Source organism: Leiobunum rupestre, chromosome 3 (assembly GCF_980474605.1).
Source record: "Leiobunum rupestre chromosome 3, qqLeiRupe1.1.hap1, whole genome shotgun sequence".
Taxonomy (NCBI): Eukaryota; Metazoa; Arthropoda; class Arachnida; order Opiliones; family Sclerosomatidae; genus Leiobunum; species Leiobunum rupestre.
In genome coordinates, this window is record NC_143386.1 from 68,381,349 (window position 1) to 68,394,158 (window position 12,810).

Here is a 12,810-nt window from a genome sequence, read left to right on the forward strand (position 1 = left end):
GGGGTTTCGGGGATGTGTGACAAGTTTGGCCCTTCCGGCTAATTTGCCAATTTCTTTGGATCGGTTGGTTAGGAATGATTTAGTGTGGGTCGTGGTAGGCGTACCACCATGTAACGCATTGGCGCTTAGTCGGGCATCTTTCGTGGAAATGATGGACAAAGTATTGTGTTACCGGCGGGTTGTCGCTATTGGAGCCATTGGATCGTACTATCGGGGGGCGAATTCGGTTTAGTGTTCAGCGGGCGGTTTTTGTGGAACAATTGGGGTTGGCTCATCGATTGGGCTATCCGGTGGTTGTGCAGTGTCGTGAAGCATATCCGGAGGTTTTTCGGGCATTGAAGGAGTGTCTTTCGGTGGGACATGCAGTATTACTCCATAACTTTTCGGGGTCCGAGGGGATGGCGGGGCAAATGATGGCTCATTTTCCCAACTTAAAGCTTGGATTTGGTCCTTTGGCAACGTTTCCCTCGATGGAGGAGGTTCGCAAGGTTTTCCGTCGGGTTCCGGTGGGGCGTATCGTGGTAGAGTCTGGGGCTCCTTTGTTGGTTCCTGGGGGTCTTCCGGCGGACTATTTCTCGGGGGTTTCTGTTACTGTTCCGGGGGTAGTGCGGTTTTTAATTGACTCTTTAGCGGTTCTGCGTAATGAGGAGGTTGGGGGGTTGGCGGCAGCGGTTCTAGTCAATGTCCAGCGGTTATATGGGATTTGCCTGTTGTAGAATTGTGTTTCAAATAAAATTATCCATGGTTTTGTATTGGCGGTGGTTTTTTCCGGGGTTTCCCATTATGTAGGGGGGGGGGGAAGATGTAACGGGGAGCTTGTATGGGAAACCCCGATTGGGCCTAAACGGGTCAACAGGTTGATGCGGAGACGGGAAGATGGCGCCACTGGTCCGAGGTATTCCTTATCACCGATCAAGGGTCAGGAGAGCACGGGCTGTTTCATGAATATAAAAGGCGGCTGCATTGCTAATTGGAAGATGAGACGGGACTACCCTTGATGGTGATCACTTAATTATCCGTTGGCTGTCGTGGTGTTTTTTAAGAAATAATAAAGATTAACTTTAAACTTAAATCAAGTTGTATTTACTTCCGAATTCATCGAACTCCCGTGGGAAACTCCTACAGCAACCTTCCCCTACATTTTCTGGAAGAAATGTGCTTCGCGGGTCCTTTATTAGTCTTTTTGTAACTTCAACCTTGTTTTTGTTTTAATCTATATATGTTTCAAATTCTTTATTAACTTTGGTTTTCAAAATGTTTAACTTTTGGTTTTCAAAATGTTTAACTTTTGGTTTTCAAAATGTTTAACTTTTGGTTTTCAAAATGTTTAACTTTTGTTTTTAAAAATTATTAACTTTGTTTTAAAAATTATTAACTTTTGTTTTAAAAATTATTAACTTTTGTTTTAAAAATTATTAACTTTGGTTTTCAAAATTATTAACTTTTGTTTTAAAAATTATTAACTTTTGTTTTAAAAATTATTAACTTTTGTTTTAAAAATTATTAACTTTTGTTTTAAAAATTATTAACTTTTGTTTTAAAAATTATTAACTTTTGTTCTAAAAATTATTAACTTTTGTTCTAAAAATTATTAACTTTTGTTTTAAAAATTATTAACTTTTGTTTTAAAAATTATTAACTTTTGTTTTAAAAATTATTAACTTTTGTTTTAAAAATTATTAACTTTTGTTTTAAAAATTATTAACTTTTGTTTTAAAAATTATTAACTTTTGTTTTAAAAATTATTAACTTTTGTTTTAAAAATTATTAACTTTTGTTTTAAAAATTATTAACTTTTGTTTTAAAAATTATTAACTTTTGTTTTAAAAATTATTAACTTTTGTTTTCAAAATTATTAACTTTTGTTTTCTAAATTATTAACCTTTGTTTTCAAAATTATTAACTTTTAAATAATTATACAATGTAAAATTTCTACTAATCTATCAGAACTACTTATGATGTTTATCAAATTTAAATATTTAACTTTTTGTTAATTAAGATTAAACCAAATCATGTTACTACTGATGAATTTTAACTAGCAATAATAAATATTTTTAATTATTACGTAATTTAAAGATTCATACATTTAGCAGTTCCTATAGAGGCTTTTTAAAATAACTGAAAGGAAAACCTTTAAGGGTATCCCATGATATGACTCATCCTTGCAAGAATATCCAAAGTTTGGGAAAGGGAAGCCCTTAGGTACAGCCAATGGTATACATTAGGGAAACACTTCACGATATATAATCAAAAACGTAAGGTAAACCCTTTAGGATAGCCAAAGGATTGCGTTAGGGAAACTAAATTGTTTTGAGAAAAAGGTGTCAAATTTCCCAAAGATTCCCAAAACAAAACTTAAGATTTTCTCAGGGATTTTCTTAACCATTGTTGACAATATTTAAAGAGGAAGCAGGTGCTATTTAATAAGAATCTAGCTATTATTATTATTTTCAGTTTGTGTGTTTAGTATTTAACAAAGGTACCCAACAGCGCTATCAGAGATTTTTGTTGTTTGTACCCGCGAACCCAGATAACGGTTTCCTTCCTGAGACAAAATGGATTCGTATTTCAAATGTCAAAAAATATTAATTCATTCATTTGTCTAGTTACTTTTTAATGTGCATTTCGGAAATGTCCATTTTCCCATCTTTAAGTCGCACTTGGCCACTGTCTTTTTATCATCTTCAAAAATATGATCATCATCGCAGTCTACGGTACACTCCAATTGCCGGCGATACTTATCAGTTTTACAAGAACGTATTTTTCCATTATCAATGGCGGCTTCTTTTTCTTTCAATTTCTTACAGGCTGTACCCGTTGTTTCTGTAATAATGGTAAATGCAACATTCGGTTAAACCAGGTTCTTTACAGAGAGATTCGTTATGGATTAATTAACTAAGGAATGTTTAAATGGCTAGGTAATATCGAATTGATCCGTTCCGAATGGAACCCAACGGTGAAAGTCGGTGATGGGGGAACACTTAATTTTGAACAAGATAGAATGAACACGCGCAATTTATTTTTATCATACATTATATAAATAAGTATGACAAATGTGAGAAATTACCACCAAACTGGTTTTCCTATTTATGACTTAATTAAAGCTAAGTTCAGTTAATGGTGTGTCCAGGATATCTTTCGGTTGTAGTTTTGAACTGTTCACCACCTTTTAGACCTATAAAATACTTCAGTTTTGCATTATCACCCGTCCATGGAAATTAAACCATGGATTCTTTCACTCTCTAATCTCTTCAATTAGAAGAAGCCAAAGCCATTTGTCTCTAGCGCAGTTTGAAGGGTGAAGGCACAGAAGATTGGAAAATACAACCCTTCCTCTTTGCGCTATTTACGGACTTCTAGTGGGACTATTATCACTTTTAGCGTGAATATTATGATAGTCTGAATATGATGGTGTCATAAAATAATTTCATTCCTAAAACTTCTTATATGTAGTTTATTGTATTAGTTCTGATGGTTAAATTAGTAAAGACAATCACATTACGAAGCGCCATCTACTGAATTTTAAAATTTATATATATTAAATAGGTTCTGTTTAAATATAAGGCAATAATATCCAATACAGAAGATCAAATTATGTTGCTCCGTTGAAATAATCTGTTTCATATAGTTTGTTTTATATGTAAAGAGTGCAAAACTGGGAAATGAGACTATTCCGTTCTAGAAAAGTCGACCTCTCTAAAAATATCCCGCTTAATCGTTTTTTATTGATGTAGATTTTGATAAAGTTCTATTTTCGTAATGCCTCAAATGGAATTTTGCAAACGGAATTTTGACTTTCAAGTGTCACCACTTAAAATTATTCCGTTTAACAAAAATGTAATAAGACCAGGGCAATTTTTGGAAATCAATTTTTAGGTAATTAACTTTTGTTTTCAAAATTATTAACTTTTGTTTTCAAAATTATTAACTTTTGTTTTCAAAATTATTAACTGAAACGGTTGCTAATATTTTTTTTATCATTTAGAGTTTTTGTTTTTATTATACTTTTTAGTATGAGTTCCCCAGGCGTATACAGGGTGTTTTGAATTTCTCTGACTTGGCATTGTTTTCAGAAACCGCACTAGATCGAGTTGCGAAATATTCTGGGTATTTTGTCCAGTTTGGGATCGCTTTAAATCCTAAATTTCAGAAAAATCGGAAATAATTTCGGGTTTTTGTAAAAATATTTGTTCACCGGTAGGTGCTAGAAAAAAACGTTTCAATGAGAAAGTTGTAGAGTGCTGTCGAAAATGTTAAAATAAATTGGTTTCATTGCAAAAAAAAATGAACTTTTTCACGAAGATATGAGCTGATGAAAAAAAATAATCTGTCCATAGGGGCCAAAAGATTTAATTGAACATTTTATTTGAATAAACATCAGAATTTTACAAGTGAGGATCTATGATACCTTCGTTTGCAGCGATACATGTTGGTTCACGATGAAGCATGTTTTCAAACGAGCGTCTGATCATATCAGGAGTGACAATTTCGAAGGCTGCAATGATTCAGTGACACAAATCTTCGATGTTCTCAACGGGCATCACGTAAACTTGTGCTTTGATGAACCCCCACAAGAAAAAGTCCATTGGAGTTAGGTCCGGAGACCTCGCAGGCCAACGAACGTAACCGTTCCTGCCAACCCAACGCTAAGGGAACTCGTTGTTAAGATGATCCACTACACATCAAGGCACGTGGGGTGGTTCGCCGTCATGTTGGCACTATATCTGTCTGTAAGCTTCCAGCGGAATGTCTTCTAAAACGTCTGCTATTTCGTTCTGCAAAAGCGCCAAGTAGCGTTGTCCATTAAGACGAGCTGGGAGGACAAATAGGCCAATAACTCGATCCTCGAGCAAACCCGCCCAAACATTCAGTCGGAATTGTTGTTGATGATCGTGAGGATAACCCCAGTGAGAATTTACGTACAAAAATGCAAAAGTTTTTGGACCCTATCGACAGCTTGTTTTTTTCATCAGCTCATACCTTTGTGAAAAAGTGTTCTTTTCCAATGAAACCAATTTCTTTGAACATTTTCGACAGCACTCTACAACTTTCTCATTGAAACGTTTTTTCTAGCAGCTACCGGTGAAAAAATGTTTTTTACAAAAACCCGAAATTATTTCTGATTTTTCTGAAATTTAGGATTTAAAGCGATCCAACATTAGAAATAATACTCGAAAGTTTCGCAACTCTATCTCTTGCAGTTTCTGAATGCTTGTTGTTGTTTGTACCCGCTAACCCGGATAATGGTTTCCTTCCTGAGACAAAATATGGATTCGTATTTCAAAGGTCAGTGTGTCAGAATTTATAGCCCGGTGTAACTTGTAACAGGGGCCATACTACTGGAGGTCTATCATCATAATGCTCTACGCCAGCGTCCCCAAGAACGGAAAGGTGACAAATCCAGCATGGGTAGAAGTACCCTACTACTGATGGTGGCACCTTTGACGCAAGCCACTCAACCCAGCAGAAGGTGCAGCAATGTGTGGACCATTTCCTTCTTCGCACACAACAGTGGGATTAATAGTGAATTCTATAACAACTCCAGCCGACACCCTACCTACGTAGGTAAAGAGTCATACCCTTTGGAGTGAGCTCCTAAAGGGGAACGACGGGCACACAGCGGTCTACATAATCCGGCACAGGTGGTAACGGAGATCCCGGTGTTCTCCAAAAGGTCGGGAAATAGAACCACCGTGCCCTAATACGGAGGCCCGCCACCCCAGAGCAGGCAACCCAATCCACCGAGGCGGCCAGTTTGCACGGACCCTCTTAATTAGCCTGAGACGAAGCTCAGTTTCCAGCCCAAACCTGACCGAAGTCGGAGGTGGAGATATCACCATTTGAACTGAGCTAAAATCTCCCAGTGCGCCACCGCCCTTATGGATTACAAGAGCTGGACCCCGACTCCCCGGTAAATCCACCACTTATTGCACACTTTTACCTCCTCTAGGGTCTATATTTCAAAGGTTAAAAAATATTAATTCATACTATTTTCTAGTTACTTTTTAATATGCATTTCGGAAATGTCCATTTTCCCGTCGTCAAGTCACACTTGGCCAAAGCGTTTTTATCATCTTCAAAAACATGTTTATTATTGCAGTCTACGGTACACTCCAATTGCCGGCCATCGGCGTCAGTTTTACAAGAACGAATTTCTCCATTATCTAAGGCGGCTTCTTTTTCTTTCAATTTCTTACAGGCTGTAATAATGGTAAATGCAACATTCGGTTAAACCCGGTTCTTAACAGAGAGATTCATTTTTGATAAATTAGTTTAGGAAATTATTACCTTTTGTTTTAAACATTAATTTTTGGTTTTAAACATTATTAACTTTTGTTTTCAAAATTATTAACGTTGGTTATATAATTACATTTTGCACAATCCCCCCTCGATGAAAATTAAAACATGGATTCTTCCACTTTCTAATCTCTGCAATTAGAAGAAGTCAAAGCGTAGTTTGCAGGGGGAAGGCACAGAAGATTGGAAAATATCGCCCATTCTCTTCGCGACATCTATTATTATTTTTTGCGTGAAAATTATGATAGTCTGAATATGATGGTGTCATAAAATAATTTCATTCCTAAAACTTCTTATATGTAGTTAATTGTATTAGTTCTAATGGTTAAATTAGTAAAGAAAATCACATTACGAAGCGCCATCTACTAAATGTTAAAATTTAAATATATTACATAGCTTCTGTTTAAATATAAGGCAATAATAACCAATGCAGAAGATCAAATTATGTTGGTACGTTGAAATAATCTGTTTCATTTAATTTTGTGTTTTGTTTGTTTTATATGTAAATTAGTTCAAACTGGGAAATGAGACTTTTCCGTTCTAGAAATGACGACCTCTCTAAAAATATCCTGCTTAAACGTTTATTATTGTTGTAGAGTTTGACATAGCTCTATTTCCGTAATGCCTAAAATGGATTTTTGCCAAAGGAATTAGGTATTTCAAGGGTCACCACTTACCGTCCTTTCCGAACTATACCATTTAATAAAAATGTATTAAGACCGGGGCAATTTTTGGAAATCAATATTTATGTTATTATTTTTGCTTGTTCCGACAATCCATACTTAAGTAGTACGAGAGTCAACTTAGTTCGATACTCAATTTATAGCGTAAACTATTTTCTTAAGGCTACAATGTGATGAATCTTATTCTGATCCATTGATTACAATAAATATTTGGAATTGTAGTGGCATGTTTAGTTAGCGAGTTAACCTCATTAAAACTATAAGGTGTTTATAAAAAAAGGAAGTTTAATTGTACCCATGGCTCACCACTGTCGTACTGGCATTGAAACTTGATTTTTCATAAAACTGGCAAGGTATATCAAAAATACTACAAAGAGCATAGAAATAGATTTTTTTTGGGTTTAATATTTTGGCAATATATGGAAAAAGAAGATAACTTTATATTCCTTTTAAAGGGGCTTAAATTCATATACGGGCGCCACTAAATTGGTCTATTTGGCGAAAAAGGCGTTAGCAATAGAATATTCTATGGTCGTTTAGTGGTACACTGTAAGAACAATAGGTACCCTTTAAGACGTTTCCGAGAAAAATCGGAGAAAATGAATTAATTAACCTTTTTGAGCGTCAGACCGTCTAATAATTAGTTACTGGTCTTATAAATGTACCGAATTTACGGTAATATGTGACGGACTGACAGCGCCGCTTATTTAGTTACTGGACTTACAAATACATGCATACTTCGTTTATTTAGTAACGTTTTTAAACCGTCGTTTTTTTAAACCTTCGACATGAACGAAGGAACTGGTGGGCCTCTTGGTTAATGTGGGCCCCAATGCGGTGCGTGGGGTGCATTGGTCAATTTACGACACTGGTTCGAAGTACCGTTGTAGTTTATTCAATCCAGAGGGGTTCTATATTCTGGGTAAGGGTAATTAAATGCACCTTTTATACAGTGTATGCAGAAAGTTTCAAATTACTCGATCAGGCTATTCTTTTCAAAAATTATAAATCTAAAATTCTGAGATTTTAAGGGTTTTATTATTGGTAACGGAACTCTTGAATTTGTAAATTTCAGCAATTCTGAAGAAATTTTAGTTTGTATCGGGGGTTGGATTAGGAGAGATTAAATCCACGAAAAACTGGATCGAGACGGGTTGGGATTTATTTAAAATTATTAAAATAACTTTTAATTTAAAAAGTGGTTATTAAGTATGTTATACAAAATTCAGAAATCTTAAACTATTATAAACTATTTCTTAGTCATCGGAGTGATCTGATAAGCTTTCATTTTTCCGATTGTAACTCTTTGTTATCAGGGGCTTTTGCTTGATATTCTTCTTCCACTTTCCAATGTTAAACTCTATTGATCTTTGGTTCTTTTAGAGCTTTTTAACATTTTCTGGAAGAAATCTGCTTCGCGGGTCCTTTATTGTAACTTTAAACTTCTTTTTGTTTTAATCTATATATATTACCAAATCCTTATTAACTTTGGTTTTAAAAATTATTAACTTTTAATTTTTATTCTCTACTAATCTATCAGAACTAATTATGATGATTATTTAATTTAAATATTGAATTCTTTGTTAATTTTGATTAAAGCAAATCATGTTACTACTGGTGAAGTTTTAACTAGCAATATTAAATATTTTTAATAATAACGTAATTTAAGGGCCACATAAAAGTTTCATACATTAAGCAGTTTCAAGAGGCTTTTATGAATAATGTAAAGGAAAATTATTAAGGGTTTCCCATGATATGACTCAGGAAAACCCTTAAAAGGATAATGAAAAGCCTATAGAAGCTATATTTAATCGATTTCTAATCCAAATATAAGTACGAAAATTATACTCATAATTTTTGGTCGATTAAATTCATTTTTGAATTAGTTAAAAACTTCGGAGAAAATAGTCCTTGTAAATTTCGGCCTCTTTCAACTGTATCTTCCGCGATTTCTCCATTTGTTAAACTAAACAAATCAGAACAAAGTTACATCACCTTTGCCGCAGGCAATGATAAATCTAGTCTATTTTTATTTCTGGCAAATACAGTGTCGTCCTCAAAACTTTTTACCTCGCTTAAGCCTAAGCCTAAAGTTTTCCAAATTATTATTAATTGTTACCGCTCGGAACATTTTGCCAACAATAATCCGTCACAATTTCATCTACGTGAAATTCCCTCCCTCACCACAAGTCCGCATTGTAACAAGGTTGTGGATGCCTAGGCCTTAGCTCGCCCAAAATAATTTTCCAATCTTGAAGATTATCACAATTTTTTTGATTTTTACGATGAGCTAATTGGTGTTTTTTGAAATTGTATATTGTTTTTTTTTGTGGGAATTGAACTTTAGTAAAAAAAATCTGCCAATCCGGAAGAGTATCAGAACAACTTGGATTTGTTTGGTGAGATATTTTTTTTAAATTGTAAAATTCAGGTATTGAATTTTCTAACACTTGCTTCAGATTTTATTAACAGAGGAAACACCAGATTGAACTTCTAATGATGTCTGGAGGAGGAGGAAATATCTCTGCAGTTTATAACTGTAACAATACTCGCCAGAATACAAAAGAAAAGCAAATAGAGTTGCATAGCTTTCCCAAGGATCTTCAACTCGGAAAGCAGTCGTTTAAAGTTTTAGGGAAACCTGAAGATTGGGTTCCTTGGATATTTAAGAGTACGTTTATTGTACATTGGTATGCAATTGTTGCATCTGCACCTATTTGGTTTTAAATTTATGGTAAGAAATTTAGGTTTTAAATTTAAAGCAAATAGTATGTGTGTAGAATTTGGCATAATTACTAACCAGTCTAACCAGTGTGTATTTCCAAAAAGTTCATTATTAGGAGCAACACTAACTACATTCTCATCTTCTTCAGAGACCCTTCGATGTTCGGATAACCTGGGTTCAAACATATATGGTTGAACACCAAAATTTTTCTCTTCCATACTAACTTCAACAGTTCAACTCTCACAAAAAAAAACATGTAAAAACAGCAAGCAAAAAATTTAAGGAACGATTTCAAAACTAAAATATCGGAATAAAACAATTTACGATTTAAAAAAAATACTAATTATCTCACCGTAAAAATCCAAATAATTGTGATCCACAACCTTGTTACAATGATGATTTGTGGTAAGGGAGGGAATCCGTTTGGGGGGGGGGAATTTAACGTAGATAAAATTGTGGGGGATTATTGTTGGGGAAATGCTCCGAGCGGTATAAATTAATAATATTTTGGAAAACTTGGTAGAAATTTACAAACGAGTGGTTAAGGCTTAAGCAAGGTAAAACTGTTACGAGGACTGACTGTCTCTTTCGGAAATAAAAATAGACTAGATTTATCATTTGCTGCGACGAAGGTGATGTAATTTTGTTCTGATTTGTTTAGTTAACAAATGGAGCAAGCGTGGAAGATACCGTTGAAAGAGGCCGAAATGGACAAGGCCCCTTTTCCCCGAAGGTTTTAACTAATTAAAAATTGAATTTAATCGACAAAACATTGTGAGTATAATTTTCGTACTTATGTCTGGATTATATATCGATTGAATATAGTTTCGATAGTCTTTTCATTATCCCTTTAACGATATCAAATGTTTACGGAAATGAAACTCTTAAGGATATCTAATAAAAAACGTAAGGTTAACCCTTAAGGATAGCCAACGGAAAAGTTTAGTACCCGCGAACCCGGATCATGGTTTCCTTCTTGAGACAAGAATGATTCGGATTTTAAAGGGTCAATAAATATGCATTCATTCAATTGTCAAGTTACTTTTTAATGTGCATTTCGGAAATGTCCATTTTCCCTTCTTTAAGTTGCACTTGGCCAGTTCTTTTTTTTCATCTTCAAAACTATGTTCATCAACGCAATCTACGGTACACTGAAATTGGCGGCCATCCGCGTCAGTTTTACAAGAACCTATTCTTCCTTTATCAATGACGGTTTCATTTTCTTTCAAGTACTCACAGAATGTACCCGGTATTTCTGTAAAAAAGGTAAATGCAACATTCGGTTAAAGCTGGTTCTTTACAGAGAGATTTGTTATGGATTAATTAAGTAAAGAATGTTTAAATGGCTAGGTAATATCGAAGATACCCGCGCCGAACGCAACCTAACGGTGAAAATCGGTGACAGGGGAACACTTAATTTTGAACAAGACAAAACGAACACGCGCTATTTATTTTTATCATACACAATATAAATAAGTATGAAATTACCACTGAACTGGTTTTCCGATTTTTGGCGCAATTAAGGCTAAGTTCAGTCAATGGTGTATCTCAGATTTATTTTTGGGTTTTTTTTATCACTTATACGATACTTATATTTTGCACAATCCCCCCTCGATGGAATTTAATCCATGGATTCTGCACTTTCTAATTTTTGACTTAGAAGAAGCCAAAGCCATTTGTCAGAAGCGTAGTTTGAAGGGGGAAGACATAAAAGATTGGAAAATATCACCCTTTCTCATCGCACTTTCGCGGATTTCTAGTGGGACTATTATTATTTTTAGCGATAAAATTATGATAGATGGTATACGATGGTATCATTTCCGTTCTAGAAATGACGCCCTTTCTATAAATATCCTGCTTAAACGTTTATTATGGTTGTAGAGTATTGCTATATTTCCGTAATGCTTCAAATGGAATCTGGGCAGCGGAATTTATACTTTCAAGCGTCATCAATTACCGTCATTTCCAAGTTAAACCTTTTAATAAAAATGTATTAAAACGAGGACAATTTTTGGAAATCAATGTTTAGGTATTTAATTTTTGCTTGTTTTGAAAACCATACTCAAGAAGTCGTACGAGAGTCACCTAAGTTCGAAATTCAATTTATAGCGGAAGCTATTTCCTTAACGCTATAGTGTGATGAAACACATTCTGATCCATCGATTTCAATAAATATTTGGAATTGTACTTCTAGGTTTAGTTAGGGATTTGACCTCATTAAAATTATAAGGTGTTTATAAAAAAAATCAAGTTTAAATGCACCAATGCCTCACTACTGTCGTACTGGAATTTAACAGGATATATCTTGGGGCGAATGGCCTGTAGTGGCGTGGAAATATGTCTTGGGCTTGCAACGGAGCTAGATGAAAAAATTTTATATCTTAGGTATTTTCCCACTTTCCGTGACGAGCCATCAAATAGAATAAAGGAAAGAAGTGGCCGGATTTCCAAAACTTGTTGCTCTTTTGTGGTACAAGCCTCTACAAAGGGGCTTCCGGCATGACGTCATTTACGTTGCGAATTTGAATAAAGGAAATTGCTAGGTAGTTTTCGTATTCTTCTTCTTGTATTTGCTTGTAAAAAGAATCTTATTGAACCGTTGCTGTGATAATAATTTAGGAAATTAAATGTTCAAAAAGGCGTATATACTAAAAGGTGATAATTTAATAGAGTTAAAACCAATTAAAAGGTGTTATTTTAACACTATCAATTAATTCAGGTGCTGTTAGCTACGCAGTTAACTTAAGTAATGAAGACCTGTTTGGAAAACGTAAAATGTTTAAAATTGACAACGAAGCTGTAAGTCAGTTTCTTCCTAAATGAAAAGAAAATGAAGAGCCAGAAATTCCAGAACTAAGATAAAAAAATTGTTCATATATTTCGGAGATTAGTTGCAACACAACAACTCAACTCACGTCAAGGGATACCTTTTATATGGAATGGAGCAAAATTTGCATTGATGAAAGAAAAAATAGATTGCTGAAAAACATTTTAAATTTTTATTTATTTATAAAATAGTTTAGTATCGAGATTTCTACAAATAGTCGTTCTACATGCTGAAGTTACAAACGGTAATATACCAACACGAAAGAATTGGGATGTTAT

At 34.5% G+C, this 12,810-nt stretch overlaps 1 protein-coding gene across 2 annotated transcripts in view; it reads right to left on the bottom strand.

Annotated features, from left to right (window-relative positions):
* Positions 1–12,810, bottom strand: part of LOC149954450 (uncharacterized) — a 46,416-nt gene that overhangs the window by 24,598 nt on the left and 9,008 nt on the right. For both annotated transcript variants that reach the window (XM_090169068.1, XM_090169067.1), the window contains 3 exons: positions 10,748–10,960; positions 6,003–6,200; positions 2,611–2,823 (listed from right to left, as the gene is read on the bottom strand). In XM_090169068.1, the coding sequence (XP_090025194.1) occupies positions 2,611–2,823; positions 6,003–6,200; positions 10,748–10,960 (624 nt within the window). The remainder of the gene's footprint in view (positions 1–2,610; positions 2,824–6,002; positions 6,201–10,747; positions 10,961–12,810) is intronic.